We start from the raw sequence: 16263 nt of genomic DNA, 5'->3' as shown, positions 1-16263 counted from the left end.
GTTCCAAATGTCAATATTCCAGGGTTTTACGTGTGATCTAGGGACATTTTCTTGGACTTTTACATTGAAAACAATGGTTCATGCACTTTGACACAGTTTAGAAGAAGAGGCTGCAAAAGACATCTACAGAGATCTCTGAAACGTGAGCACTAATGCGTGCGTTCCCAGGGGCAGTGAGGCATACTTTCATTGTATTCTATGCTTCACCGTATGGTCGGTAACACGTGGTACGGCCTTTCAGCTACCTTACGTTATGATCTTATAGCAACACAATATATTTGGTGTAGAAGGGCCCTTAAGCTTCTTCTGTGTCTTTTAAACAAAATTCCCTTTCCAAAGCCAAATTAAGTTTTGCACATTAAGCTTTCTTAGCGTCCTAATGCATTCTGGGGCAAGATATGGCTGCCATGTGATCCTCTTTACTTCAGGTTCCCCTGCCTCACTTCCTCTTAGTGGGCCAAGGGAAACATTCAATTCTCACTCACCATATAAACTAGCCTAACTTTTGTGTGTCTGTGTGTGTGTGTGCGTGTGTGTGTGTGTGTGTGTGTGCGTGCGTGCACGCATGTGCGCAGTGTGTGTGTCTGTGCATGTGCAGTGTGTGTGCATGTGCAATATGTGTGCATGTGCAATATGTGTGTGTGTGCAGTGTGCATGTGCAGTGTGTCTGCATGTACAGTGTGTGTGTGTGTGTGTATGTGCAGTGTGTGTGTGTGCATGTGCAGTGTGTGTGTCTATGCATGTGCAGTGTGTGTGTGTGTATGTGCAGTGTGTATGTGCAATGTGTGTGTGTGCAGTGTGTGTGTGCGCATGTGCAGTGTATATGCGTGTGTGTGTGCATGTGCAATGTGTGTGTGTGCAGTGTCTGCATGTGCAGTGTGTGTGTGTGTGTGTATGTGCATTGTGTGTGTGCATGTGTAGAGTGTGTGTGCGGTGTGTGCATGTGTAGTGTGTGTGTGTGTGTCTGTTACAAATTTTTTGTACTTGCTGGGTTTTACAAACACAAGAATAATGTACGTCTGAGGAATAAATGCAATCCATACTTGCATACTTCTTTGTTACTGTGAAATTAGATGCATAGACATTGCATTTTTCATTGTATTTAAAGTCCATTTATCGTAATACATAAAAATTCATTTCTCACGCTGGTCATGTCACAGTCAATCTGTTAGCAGAGTGTGTACACGGTCATTGACTTGCAAGTAAATCGAATGAGTACAAAAAATTGTTATTGCTTCTCGGAGAAAACCTGCGGCACGCTGGATAATTTCAAGACGGGCCATTAAAAAATGGTGTTTAGGCTTAGAAGTTTGTAGTTATTAGAGAAACTTGAGACTTCATCAATTTGCAGAACAGTCTTTAAATCAATTGTTGAAATCACACAACAACAACAAAAACTCTGTGCATGTTTGACTAGCATTAGAATTATTATTTTTTTTATGCTAAAGAGTTAAAAAGTGAGAATGTTTTTTTATGTATTAGGAAGCATAAGTGAAAAGAACATCATAAGAAAAGAGTAATAGCACTCCTACTGTACACAATCATATTACTCATTGTCAGTGGGGTAACCAGGATTTTATTTTCCAAATAATGCAAAATCGGTGCCAAAGATATCACTGGGCCGGCCCAGCGAAAAACGGGAACATTAAGGAAGCACTCGGGAGAAAAAGTCAGCTGTATAAATAGGCCTTTTGTGTGTGATTGAATAAAAAGTTTGAAAAGAGATGCCAAAGTGAGCTGGGCATGACTGGCATGGTGGGGTTTTCAGCAGCCGCCAGCTGTGCAGTGCGCGACCGCTCCAAACAGGGAAATGTAGCACTCAGTACAGTGGGGGTTTTGTCTGACACATTAATATCTGGATTCTCGCAGCTTCTTTTTGTCAGCGGAGTCTGTGAAACGGAATCTTTGATGCTCAGGACAATGCTCTCAGCATGCCCAGCCATAAATTCTACAGAATTCAGGAGAACAAGTACTCCACCACTCACAATGTGAGTTAAACTACTGTACTGACACAGGCCTTGAGCAATTGTTTGAGGTAGCAATTGGAAGGGGATGAGAGTACTATTTTATTTAATACAAATACTATTGTAGTGTACTGTATTCAGCTGGCTGCAGAGCACCTCCAGCTCTTCACGTCGGGCTCTTATAACATGTTATTTGCTGGCGGAAGTGATTTAAGCTCTGCAGATAAAGTGTATTTATGTAAATGCCATGTACTAAGCTGGCTGCCCGCTCACACAGCCAGAACAAAAGCTCAAATCACAGGAGATCAGTTAACCCCAGCAGTATATTCTCCATGCCAACAACACTGGAAATATTAATTACAAAAATAATTATTATTATTATGAGTAGAAACACGATTGTTAATTAAAATGCATTACAGTCACATTGATCATATTGCTAAATTTATACAATCAATAATATTCATAATATACTAATTAATAGGATTTTTTTCTACGGTGTATTTTCTAATAATTATATAATGGCGAAAGTGAAAATAAATATGGGATCCTGTATCCCCAATTGTACACAAGAACAAAGGACATGTCCCTATATTGCCAGATACGTTATTTCGACAGGGTTTAAAACGAAAATCAGAAAAGAAGCGACAATGCACTAAGAATAGGCAAGCATTTCACAAACATTATATTATTTATCCATTTTCTATTACTTTTCATCTTTCACTGATATGAATGAAAAGATGTTTGTTCTTCTACAGCACATGCAAAATAAATGGGCTCTGCCTATAAAGAGTGGGCAGGACTGGGGTATCTCCGCGGACGTCTGATTTTTAAAAGTTAACTATTCCAACATGTAATTTTTTCGCCATTAAACAGTGAGCCATGCATTGACAAAGAAATGGTGGTCACGTGGTTATTATAGCCCATAAAATAAATAAATACGTACATACATTTCAATGCCACTACTATCTTGATTATTTCCCTGCCTCTCCATCAAAATACCATAATAAGTTACCATAAAACCTCAGGAAATGACATTATCTGAACCAGTTATTATTTATAAATATGGTCACACAGTAGTAATTCAGTAATAGAAAGCATGGCGTTACATGTGGACTGTGGCAGGCAAGAACAATGGGATAGGTTTACAATAGGCAAGAAATGTGCAAGGTTTTGGGAAAAATGACTCGGTTAGTCTTTAAAAAAATGCAGGAGTTTTAAAATTCATGCTGGTTTACTACATCCTTAAAAAGCATTTATTGGGTGTCCTTTCTCTTTGTTTGAAAGCACATGCGGAGTGCGCATCTAGAGAAAAAGGATATCAAGAAGCATTCAACATGGCGTAACTGTACACCAGTGAACTATTTTATGTCCCAAAAAATGTGCCACGTTCTCAAAAACACTATCACTAATGTCTAAATAAGTCATATATTCTCCATTCACATTTTACAAATATTTCTTGCCTGAGATATTTAGAAAATATGATTTCACACGCAGTTTAAAAAACATTAAAAAATATTTAAAAACTTGCTTTCCAAATTTTATTAGCGTAACCACCATAAAAATTGTAATTAAAATGATGATAAAGATTAATATATCCTGTGTTAAATAGCTATAATCCAAACAAGTCTTTTTTTCTTATTGATCATTAATATTTATATGAAAAATACCAAGGTTTATATGTATGGTGGAGGCATTTTCCCATATATTTAGCGTGCACATTTTTTTTTTCTCCAAATCTGCAAATCCTTTCCAACACTAAAAATTAGTTATAAAACTCTCTCACATTTTTTTTTTTTTTAATTTTTTGCCAGCTTCGAAGGAATTTTGGGGTTTTATGATAATACCTAAAGGACATGTTGAGCTATTTAAACAAAAAAAAGAGTTGGTTGACTTTCTTCATATCCTCTAGCTGCAGTCTCCCTAATTAAGAAGGCTGCCCGACTTCCGTCTTGGAACAGATCAAACACTTCAAACATTACTACAGTGCTGTCTCATGTGCGATACATAACTGTCTTTTACCTGCACTCCTGACACTAGGGGAAAATTGCAAACCTCTGAGCTTAAGTATAAATAGTAAACATAATAATAGACTGACATATTATAATGAAGCTGAAAAAAAATGAAAAAAATGAAGAGGAGAAAAAAAAAGATAAAAATGTTTGTAATTTCAGGAAAATAATTCACTGTGTAACTTTGTATTTTACAATCTGGCAGTGAAAAACACATTCTTTAAAAAAAATAAAAATAAATAATAATAAGCATTTTATAAACAAATATATATCACTAAGAAGGCTACAGAAAATAAAATGTCAAATTAAAAACACTTCAACAAAACAGAATTTAGAAAATGTATAAAACTGAATACTATAAAGCTAAACTTTATTTGATTTCTTTTAATAATATTGAGAAAAAAAACCTTTAACAATAGCCTCAAATTAAAGCTTAGCTCCGATTCTGCCACCAATAATTAGATGTTCCATGATTTTTCTAAACCTGCTTCTTCACACAGGTAAAAATGCCTGAATTATATTATCATTATCAATCAAAAAGCATTTGAACAATGCCAGCCATTTCATTCATCATAAAATAGCATATCTGATGAAAGTTTTACACTTTGTACAAATAGAACAAAAACCTCCTCTTTGTATTTAAGCAAATGACAAAACTTCCCATTAAAAGCAGCAACAGTGAGCGTTAGCAATTACTCCATGAATGCAAGCAAAGGTTCTGCATTACCATCTGCATGCACCGATATATACCAAAGTTCAGCATTACCATCTGCATTTACCGATATATACAAACAGAGAACAATACAAATGCCATGGCATAGGCAACATTTTAAATATCTATATATATGTAAGTCAGTCAAAATAAAAAAAATGGTTACCAAACTAACAAAAAGAGTTAGGTTTCAAGTAAAAAAAATTACACACACGCATACGCACGCACACACACGCACGCGCACACACACACATATATATATCTCCAGACCCTACACATGCCAGCAGTGGCTGGAGATATGTTAACTCAATTTCCCTTCGAGCAGATGGGAGGGAAATGTGAAGTTATTAGGAACTTCACCCACACCTCAGTTTCACTTCTATACATGAGTGCAAGAAGCACTTTTTTCCCCTAACGTTTCCACCCACTATAACGTCTGGGTTAATTTTGGCCTTTCTCTTTCTCTGAAACCGCAGTGACACATCATCTTATCTGAAATATGTGCGGTGCACCTAATACACAGTCCTGGTTAGAGAAACAGTGACAAGTGTCATTTGAAGCATCCAGCACATCCGAACAGGCTTTCTCAAAAAGTTGGTGTCAGTTGACAGTTCAAGACTAATTTGTTTGCAAGGTTGAAATGGATCTTTTTCATGATGGATGTTAGTTCCAAGGCTCGGGGAGCACATCTGAGAACAACTAAAGATGTTCTTGTTGTTGCAAGAAACTTGATAGAAGAAATGTAAATGCTGTTGTAAGAAATTAAAATGGTAAAAGTCACAGAAAGTGGGCCCGATTCAATTCACTTTTTTGCCTTCGTTTTCTCCTAGGTGATATTTTTACATTGTTAAAAAAAAGCATTTTAAGCCACCAACAAGCAAAAAAATATCAAGAGTAACAGTGAATTGCACCGGACCAAGTAACTCATACAGCTCTCCTCTCTTTCAACAAAAATGCTGAGGAAAGATCAGCAACAGCCATAACATACAATGACAGCTGTTAGTTAAGAGTGAGGAAAGTCTTCAAACATGCCCTTAAATATGTGATGGAATCTAATTGTAAATTAATTTAAAATAAACAATTACAATAACTAGAAGAAAACTTTGTAAGAAGGTCTGAGAAAGGGCTAAAGAAGTACGGTAGTCCTCATTTAGTTTAAAAAAGTTTGGGCGGGAAGTGAAATTGACCAGATACGGATCTGGCGTCCCACCGTAAAAACACTAAGGAACCATTATTTTGGTCAAAGTTCAAAATCCAAAGTGATATTAATGGATATATTCTCTAGTAAGCTGATTTTTTGGTTGGCGTATATTGTATCCAACTGCCTTACTGTAGCCGGGGCAATAGGAAAATGTGCTTCTGCCATAACTGTGGAACAGCGGTGGCACAGAGGACCATAGTTGCCTCTGTGATACAAGACACTGGTGGCTATTACTTTTGGGTTTCCCAGTTAATTCATATGGCTTTACTCAGGCCCTAGGAAGACATCTGGTAGGTAAGAGCCTCAACTTGAGTACTAAAATCGAGAAGCAGATAATGAAAGAAAAGTATCTCAGAGAAAACCACAAAGATCTGATTAGGAACCTGGAGAAACACAACCTTGAGCATACTACAGCGAATAACAGTTTTCAGATATGGTACAGGAGAAAACGTTAATATGACAACAGCTGGGAATGTAGTTGAGCTCTGACAAGATGGCCTTGGGAAAAGAACGTTAGCCTAAGTGCACTGAAGCTGCCTGTGTCAGTTCTTTCCATGTTGACAGAGACCAGATGGACTCCGCATCCTTTGGTTGAGTGTTTAAATCAAGAAGTCTAACAAGTTAAATTGCAGGCTCATCAGTCTACCCTGTGCTCAGAGTGCCCGTAGAGCCGGCGCTTCTGCATTTACAAGAAATCTCCTAAGGCCTTATCCTGGACATTATCCTGTCTCCCTGCAATCACTCCATGGAGAAGGCATCAGAGGATCAAACTCTTGTCTTGCTATCCACCAAGATGAAGTGGTCATAAGGTCAGATTCTGCCTAAAATTGTGACCTGATCTTACCTGGGTGAGGAAACTGCACCTTTGAATGTACCACAAAAGGGTGACAACGCCCGGATTAGTAGCTGCAAGAACTGGCACATCATGTATATTAAAGCAGAAACCAACTATATTAATACCATTTATTCTAAGAAACCATTTCAAAGCCAAAGACTCCGGAAGAAGTCTGCAGAGCGACGGTCAGGTCACTTCATATGGCCAACCTTTAGATGTGGAGTTAGCAGGCCAAGCCAGTATTGGTTTTCAAGCTCAGAGTTTCATTTTTGAATTTCATCTCATTTCAGTTTATTACTTTGGCATTTGCCAATTCGTCGTGCCCACTGCCATGTGTAGGGTCAGGAAATATAAAACTTATACTCACCATCATTTTCCTTAACCCTTTTCAGAATTGGGAGTAGGCATGAGATTCCCTCCCATATTGGAATCAAATGGTAATGATTGAGGGGGTGGAGTCCTCTATGGCTTTTTAACTTCCTGTCTATATTGAAGGAAGAGGACTTAACCCCTTAATGCCCACGGCTACATTCAGAACCAGGAAAGAGAAATAGGTCTTGCAATACCTACAGAATGAATCCAGTTTTAAAATGCAAAAGTATTATTAGCAGTAGTATTAGTAATGTTATTTTAAGAAGCTGAAACATTTAAAAATACAATTTCAAAATGCAAAGGTATAATATCGGTACACATAAAAAAAAAGTGTACACAAAAGAGGAGGCCCACTGCAATGTGAACAAAAATACTGATAAAAGTGTGCACAAGAGAGCCATACTGTACATTAAATTAAAAAAAAATATTAATATATATATATATATACATATATATATATATATATATATATATATATTATCTGTGGTATCCTGTGGTATTTACTATCTCCAAAATGTACTCTAAAAACGCATTTTGTAAATTCATGTATTGAAAGTAATGGCATAACCAATCCAACTGTAGTGTTAATAAATACATACACTCCTCAGGCCCTCATGCATATCATACATTTTTGGTAAAGATGGTCCAATAATAATATGAATAATATTATATCTCGTTGTTGGATGTACCTTATATAATCATTTTACAGCGCTGCAGATGACGGCTTTTTATACAATTAAATGAATAAATAATAACAATAATCACCATGATCATAATCCCATCACTGGATGTATTTTATGTATTTTATTATCTTCTGTAAGTTCAATTTACAGCATCTCAGACACTGTTTCATATAATGAGCAATGCAGCATATATTATATGATAAGATATTATCCAGTGCCACAGAGGATGACTCAATATAAATAAAATGAATAAATAATAACCATAATTATTCTTATTAATATTACCACCATCATCATCTCATCATTGGAAGTAGTTCATGTTTTTGTTGTTTTTTTATTATTATTTGTGCTGCCCCCTCCGTAACATCTACAGCACCACAGATGAGATAGCATTATATAAAATAATACATGAATACCTAAAAATAATGATTTAGGTCTGGTCATGATGCCATTTTTATTATTATGATCTTTTATGGGTTATTGCCATTTATTGCATGACAGATACTGGCACATTTTAAAGGCATAATAATAACAAAATAATAATAATAATAATAATAATTATTATTATTATAATCTTAATACTAATAATAACGATACCTAATAATAATACAACATAATAATACTAATAATAATAATACAAATAATAATAATACCAATACCTAATACTAATACAAACACATAATAAAAATACAAAATAATAATAATAATACAAATAATAAAGTCCCCAGTGCAGCATGGTAGGCACAGGAGCGTGGTTGGCCAGCTGGCGCCCTGTTGGCACACACACCGTGGGGCAGCTGCAGTCACCAAGGGTTAAGAGGCAGCTCACCTCAGTGTCATTGTTGAGGTTCCAGAGATCCAGTCGGCCCATCCCGTCCACGCAGGCGAAGAGTGCGGGATGCAGAGGGGACCACATGACGTCGTAGACATAGTCTGCATTGTCTTCAAAGGAGTAGAGCGGCTTGTTGTGCTGTAAAGCAGAGAGACAGGACTGAGTGGCGCTGCTGCTGCCTCCGGCTGTCTGGAACCTAATTAAAAACTTTGCACGTTTCAAAACAACAAAAAAAAGTGTCATAAAAGTGTGGAGATGAAAGCCTGGAGAAGGTGTACTGTAACTTTAATATCACAAGAAGTTACTGTCCACTGCTGATGACAGTGGAGGGAGAGGAGTATGGGGGAGGGAGGGGGGGGGTCTCTCTTCCTCCCTGTGCCCAGCTCTGCACCCTCATGCATGGCTCAGCCAGGTACACGGGATGCCAGCCATGGGATGGATTCTGCAGGGCACAATGCCGCCTCTTTGCAAGAATGAATCAACTTGGAGCTGATAAGAAGTCTGGAATTCTATAAACTGCCATCTAATTGCTGAGCTCAGTCAGCTGAAGGGTTGGAGCGCCATCTAGTGACCACTGGGGGAACAACACTTCCACGATGCTGCTTTCTGTGTATATTACAGTATATTACAGTCCATAAACTTAAAGGACATCCGAGGTGAAAATAAACTGATGAGAAAAACAATTGTATCTATCCTCCTCCTCCAAAAAAAGTACTTTTTAGGTGTCTCACAGTTTTATTTTATATTTAAATCTAGTTTTTAAGTTTTTACTGTTTCATTGCCTCTGCTCAATAACACCTTCATTGAAGTATGCCAGAGCTCAAATCTATGAATTTTTGACCTGTTTTTTCTCTTTCCTGCTCTCAGAAGCCATTTACTGACAGGAAAGTATTTTATGGCTGTAATTAATTATTACAACAGGGGTCCCCAAACATTTTCGGTCGAGTCGAGAGCCGGGTCAACATACTACTGAAGGGCTGGAGTATACATAAAATGATGTCTTTGCGGATCAGAAAGTTAAGCATACCCAGGTGACAACCTGAAGTCCAATTGGACAGCGGTGTCACCTGATGTGGAATATGATTGGAAACCAGCGAATGACTGCTTTCTGGCTTCCATGTGGATGGGTGCTGCCAGCACTGCTATTCTATATGCGGACCACCAATATTTAAAGATGTAGCTGTCTAGCTGACCGCATCTATAAGTAATACATTTTATGTGTGGGGGGCCGGTAAAAAGAGTCTCAGGGGGCTGCATTCGGCCCGCGGGCCTTAGTTTGAGGACCACTGTATTAGTGAGGGCTATGCTATATAGTCTGACCCAGTCCCGACCTGGACAGAAGCTGTCTCTTGCATACCTGATTTTCAACTCTTTCAGGCAGAAAAAGAAAAAAAGTACCACAGCCTAGTTATTTGTGTGCTAGGCAGTGTACATACACATGTCTATCTGATCATGTCACATGTCACTTCGGGTGTCCTTTAAAGGGAATCTGAAGTGAAAACAAACATGTGATATAATTTATGATATAATAAATTGTATGTGTAGTACAGCTAAGAAATAGAACATTATGAGCAAAGAAATGATTCTGATATTGTTTCCAGTACAAAAATAGTTAGGAAAATTCACTTGTTATCTATGCAAAAGAGCTTCTCTGAGCTCTCCGACTAATTTAGTCAGTTACAGTGCTGTTTTCTGAAGCACTGTAACTGAAGCACTTATACTCACAGAAACAGTGACAGACAACTTCAAATAAGATTTTACTGCAGAGAAGTTCAGAGTCATTAGCTCTGCTCTGTTTCATAGTTTAAAATGCAGAGAGTAGTGTGTAAACTGCAAATATTAGAGAATGATGCAATGTTATAAACAATAAAGCTTTATATAACTGAAAAATAAAAATATGAGACTCTTTTCTTTCCTACTAATGTTCTATCAATTGTCCATACTGCACATACAATTCATTCTATTATAATGCACTTGAAACAATAAGAAAAACCGAGAGCCCAATATAGTGCAGTAAGTCTAACAATTGTTGGCGAAATAATTAACAGATGTGGATATACTCACAAACACGGGTTACCACATAGGCAACCACTTGAAATGCAGGTGGGGAGTATTAGAACCTGACCCCACTCAGGTTTAAGAAGTCGCTCTCTGTAGATAGAAAGAAGGGGACAGTCCCCTCCACCCAAGGTGGACTATATACTGTGCAAATTTTGGACAGAGGCGCCAGGCAGGTTAAAATGATCTAAAAACAACTAAAAAGGAGGAGTACAGGTGGACTTACCTCCTGAAATGATGGACAATCGAGATTGTTCAAATCGCAAATAACAATTTATTTTGGCACTCCGCAACGCGTTTTGCAGGTATAACCCGCTTCATCAGGCAAGGAGTGCAAGCTCAAAAAGGTCCAATAGTGGCAATGCGCATTGCCACTATTGGACCTTTTTGAGCTTGCACTCCTTGCCTGATGAAGCGGGTTATACCTGCGAAACGCGTTGCGGAGTGCCAAAATAAATTGTTATTTGCGATTTGAACAATCTCGATTGTCCATCATTTCAGGAGGTAAGTCCACCTGTACTCCTCCTTTTTAGTTGTTTTTAGATCATTTTAACCTGCCTGGCGCCTCTGTCCAAATTTGCTCATTCTATTATAAGTTTATTTTAGTTTTAGTGTCACTTTAATGAGTGTCTAAAAGAAGAACTGTATGTGGTGCGCATTACGCCTTACAACCAATCACTTGGTTTTTTTGTTGTTCACAAAAATAATGGCCATATTGGAAATACGCTTGCTAATGCGCTAATAATCAGAAACTCATTTCCTTCCACTCAATATCAGGACTGCCATAAACAGATTTACAAAAATACGTTCACAGGATTCACAGACTTTTATCAGAACTTGCAAAATTATTTTTAAAGAGAATCTGTACTCTCAAATTCTTACAATAAAAAGCATACCATTCTATTAAAGCGGACCCAAACCAAACATTTTTTTAATTAAAAATATTTAGTTGCAGCACTCTGACACATACAAAGATAAATAAACACTCCTGAAAGCCTATGAGCATTTCAGTGCATGCTTTTCACCCTTCTCTTTGCAAAACTAGGGTGATACAGGTGGCAGCCATTAGCAAATCCTCCATTGCTGGACACCACCTACTCCACCAGTCTGCCGGATTCTGTTCCGGCAATATGAAAGGAAGGGAGGGGTTCCTCCAATAAATGTAAAATAGTTTTCCGCCTCTTCCTCCCCCCGTGATCCTGGCTACTAATTTTAGGCAGTGTTTACAAACAAGAAACATGGCGCCAACTAGGAAGTGATGTGTGTGTGTGTATATATATATATATATATATATATATATATATATATATATATATATATATATATATATGTGTGTGTGTGTTTGATGTTACAATATGTTCATGTTACAGTATTACATAAAGAATTATCTGCACTCCACTCTGGGATTCTCACAGTTCTCAGCATGAGACAGGCAACTCCCTTCCCCCTCAGAGCTCTGTCTGTGAGTAGTAAACAAAGCACACAGAGCCTGCAGGGGGCGTGCAGGGAGGCATGTATAACTTCTCCCCATCACAGCAGAGGCAGCACATTCCTCCCTGGCTCGACAAAGCTTGACAAAGAAAAGAAGATAAGATATATTACAAAGACAGTGCAACTACAAAAGGCTGCAGTAAGACAGACCACATTAGAACAGGTATAGGAACTTAAAGGATACAATAAATAAGGCTGGAATTTTTGTTACAGAGCCTCTTTAAAGACTTTGCTCAAAAATAGAATTTTTCATCATTTTTGTGAAATTCAAGTGAAAAGAATATTGGCATTTTTACTCATCACTGCTCCTAACGGACATAAAGGATTTTTTATTGTACAGTGTTCTGCAGAAATATGGGGTCTTCCCATGATTTTTGTTTATTTTTTTTTTTTGGGGGGGGGGGACCAAACACAAATGAGATTCTCCCCCCCCCCCCCCCCCCCCCTTTCCATGGGAGAACTGTTCTCAAACTGAAATGAGAGCCACACTAGTGAGCATGTTGACAGTAATATGTTTATTAGGTGATATTTTTTCATTTTTTAAAAGTAATGGCTGTTTTTTATGTGCACAGAAAAACAAAAATTAGTAATCTGATGTTTACGTTTATTATTTGCCACGGACAGGAACAAACATAGGAAATTTTAAGCGGAAAATATAGTGTTACTTACCTGAGCCTTCTTCCAGCCCCCTAACGTCTTTCTGGCTCTCCGCCGTCATTTCACGCTGCTCTGTTACCCCGCTGCCCCCCTCCGAATGCTGCATGCGTGGCCCTGTGCCGTGTGCCTCCTCCCTTGCGGCCCCGTGGCCGGGAGCGTTCTGAGGTTGCGCAGTAAGTTACATTTGCGGAGTGCAGTCGAGGAGGCATGCAGCCAGCGCCGTTCATGCTCAGTGGCCGGGGACTTGCCAAGTTGCCCAGCTTACGGAGGAGGACATCGGGGACTTCAGGGGGCTGGACGGAGACTCAGGTAAATAACTTGGCACTAAACTTTTCACTTAACATTCTCTATAATGAATACAGTTTTCCACACACAAGTTACATTTCTCTTTAAGGTAATCAGGCACAATTTATCTTTTGTTTGCCATGTGCTGAAAATAAATCGATGAGCTACAACATGACAAGCGCTGACAAGCAAAGTAAATAACATTGATTATCTGGTGACAATGGCACCTGTCAGGGGGTGGGATATATTCCCCAGGAAGCAAACAAGCAGCAGGAAGCTAACAGTTAGTTCAAAAAGTTGATGTGTTGAAAGCAGGAAAAATGGGCAGGGTTAAAGTTCGGAGCAAGGCCGGTTTCACACTGTAAACCAGCGTCAGCGATGCGGTGCTTCCGCCGCACCGCATCATCCACAACAGGTCTTCAGGGAATACCGTGTTAGTATACAGTGTTACCTGTCTGGCCACCAGCCAAGCGGGAAGTGACATGTGCTTGCGGTCACTCCCTGCTTCGGGTATGCGTAAGGGTATTGTAAAAAGACACTTCTGCATGACACCAACTTTTTAAAAAACCCATGTGACTAATATGACCTCTGGCCCGACGTAGATTGCCGCACGTACCGCACGGTAACGTAGTTCTGTGCTAGCATTAAATTTGGCACTTCTGGCGCAGCGTACCGCAACGTGGGGAGTATGAACTTTCCCATAGGGATACATTAGTCTGTAGAAGCAGTGTGGCAATTTGTCGCACCACCCCAGTGTGAAAGGGCCCTGACAAACAGATTGCCCAGCAAGCTCATGGTGAACCAGAACTCCGAGGTGTGGAAGGAGCTGAATGAGATCAGAAGGCCCTCTTACTAAAATGCTATGGAAACCAGAAGTTTGCTTTCTTAGGCCTCCTTTCCACGAACTGTTGATAGGCAGTGAAATGCCTCTAAAACGCTCTCAACTGCTCACTGCTGCCTGATAACTGCTTGTTGCTGCCTGGTAACTGCTCACTGCTGCCTGGAAACTGCTTGTTGCTGCCTGGTAACTGCTTGTTGCTGCCTGATATCTGCTCACTGCTGCCTGATAACTGCTTGTTGCTGCCTGGTAACTGCTCACTGCTGCCTGGCAACTGCTTGTTGCTGCCTGATATCTGCTCACTGCTGCCTGGCAACTGCTTGTTGCTGCCTGATATCTGCTCACTGCTGCCTGGTGACTGCTTGCTGAGCACACAGCTCAACAGTTCATGGACAGGAGGCCTTAAACAGAAGGTATTTGCAATTCAGGTTGGAGTGTGCTTCTGAGGTCTCCCACAAGGCATTACAGACATTACAGACTCCTGGGAGTTCTAGTTTACCATGAGCTTGCTGCATACTCTGTAAGGCCTAGTGCACACCAGAGCGTTTCGGCTGCGGTTTGCGATCCGCTTGCGGGTGCGGATCCGCTAGGGTAATGTATTTCAATGGGGTGGTGCACACCAGAGCGGGAGGCGTTTTGCAGAAACGCATACTCCCGGGCTGCTGCAGATTTTGGATTGCGGATGCGTTTCTGCCTCAATGTTAAGTATAGGAAAAACGCAAACTGCTCTGAAAAACGGCAGATCAGAGCGGATTTCCAGGCGTTTTTTGTTACAGTAGCTGTTCAGTAACAGCTTTACTGTAACAATACATGAAATCTACTACACCAAAAACGTTTCACAAAACCGCAAAATGCTAGGTGAAACGCTACAGAAAAAGAAGAAAAAGCGTTTCAAAATTTGCTAGAATTTTGCGGATCTGCTAGCGGTTTTTGGTGTGCACCAGGCCTCACTCTGGGTGATTCAATCAAGTCCTACCCCATTAATCCGTGCCATGCACTGATGAGTATCAACCAATCTGAAACAGTGTATGCATGTTGGATTATTGTGGCTCTGTACAATTAACAAGCTGACACATCATTGCATTCCAGCGGATCTGGAGGTGTGGCCAGCTTTTATGGACAACAAAGGATGATTTGTATGTTCAGCAGTGACGCCCTGGGAGACATCTCAAGCTCACTCTAACCTGAATAATCACAAATACCTTCTGTTTTAAGAAGGCAAACGTCTGTTTTGCATAACAACTCTGACAAAGACTAAATTGTGATGGTCACATCATTGATCAGAGCACCTCCAAAATGGCCGGCGCCCTTTGTGGCATTCCTAGTGGGTAGAGCTCAGAACCTAATAAAAGTGGTCCAAACAAGGACAACCAGTGATGGACACACAGGGGTCATGCATGTGAGGATAGGAGGCTGGTTACATGGTTTGATCCCACAGAAGGGGCACTATGAAGAAAAATGCACTGGAAATGAATTTATTCCTATGTAGCGCTCACTTACGGTAAGTGTTTTCAATCTGATGGTTCTTAGTTAGTACCGGTTCTGGACCAGTCCCGCTCCTCATGGGGGAACCTAAAGATTATCTATATTCATTTAAAAGCACTCCCTGACAACTCCACAGAGATGTCAGACATCCAGTTGACTCACTGCACACTATTCTGGTAGTTGGACTGAGGAAACTGCCATTCACTAAGTGCTTTTGAAAATAAAGAAAACCCAGAGAACCCCCCCATGAGGAGATGGACTAATCTGTGTCTCCAGCAAGGCAGAACAGGCACCAACAACCCACAACAGTCTAGATAATCTTATGCAGCAAAGCAAGTAGAACAGGCCAAATGTACGAACATCTGACCTGATCACACACAACTTTCAGGACTTACTCTCCATGGGACGGGGGAGGGGGCATGTACAATACATGGAGGGTGGAGCAGCAGGTGGAGGCGGCAGCCTGGCAGGTGGTGGCAGCGGCTAATGTTGAAATCTATTGGAAAACCATCTACAGTGTGTGGGCAGGCAACAGATCCCTCCCTGGTCAGATTCGGTCAGAGAGGGATCTGATGGTCGATCTGGTGGCCAGCCTGTCTAACGTATGGTCAGCTTTAAAGTTTATACACACACTGGATGGTTATTAGCCGAGGCTGAGGTATCCCTGCTTAGACTCACTGTGCTGCTGAAATTTGTAGTTCATCTATTGTTGGCATTGGTGGCACTTAATCTCTTGTGTAACCATTTTTGTGGCCAGTATTATGTGTACCATGCGTCCAGTAAACACCCCGTCTGTCAGGTTCAGTTGTGTCTGTCGCTGTGTGCATCTGTCCTTCTGCCT

At 39.9% G+C, this 16263-nt stretch overlaps 1 protein-coding gene across 9 annotated transcripts in view; it reads right to left on the bottom strand.

The window, feature by feature from the left end:
* The window catches only part of DYNC1I1 (dynein cytoplasmic 1 intermediate chain 1), a 540798-nt gene that overhangs the window by 99644 nt on the left and 424891 nt on the right, over positions 1–16263 (bottom strand). For 8 of the 9 annotated variants that reach the window (XM_068235055.1, XM_068235054.1, XM_068235053.1 and 5 more), the window contains one exon: positions 8606–8746. The exons of the other annotated variant lie outside the window; for it this stretch is intronic. In XM_068235055.1, the coding sequence (XP_068091156.1) occupies positions 8606–8746 (141 nt within the window). The remainder of the gene's footprint in view (positions 1–8605; positions 8747–16263) is intronic. 9 annotated transcript variants of the gene reach the window in all.

The sequence above is a fragment of the Hyperolius riggenbachi genome, chromosome 5 (assembly GCF_040937935.1).
Source record: "Hyperolius riggenbachi isolate aHypRig1 chromosome 5, aHypRig1.pri, whole genome shotgun sequence".
Classification (NCBI taxonomy): domain Eukaryota; kingdom Metazoa; phylum Chordata; class Amphibia; order Anura; family Hyperoliidae; genus Hyperolius; species Hyperolius riggenbachi.
The sequence above is the reverse complement of the archived record's forward strand: the minus strand, read 5'-3'. Positions and strand labels throughout refer to the sequence as shown.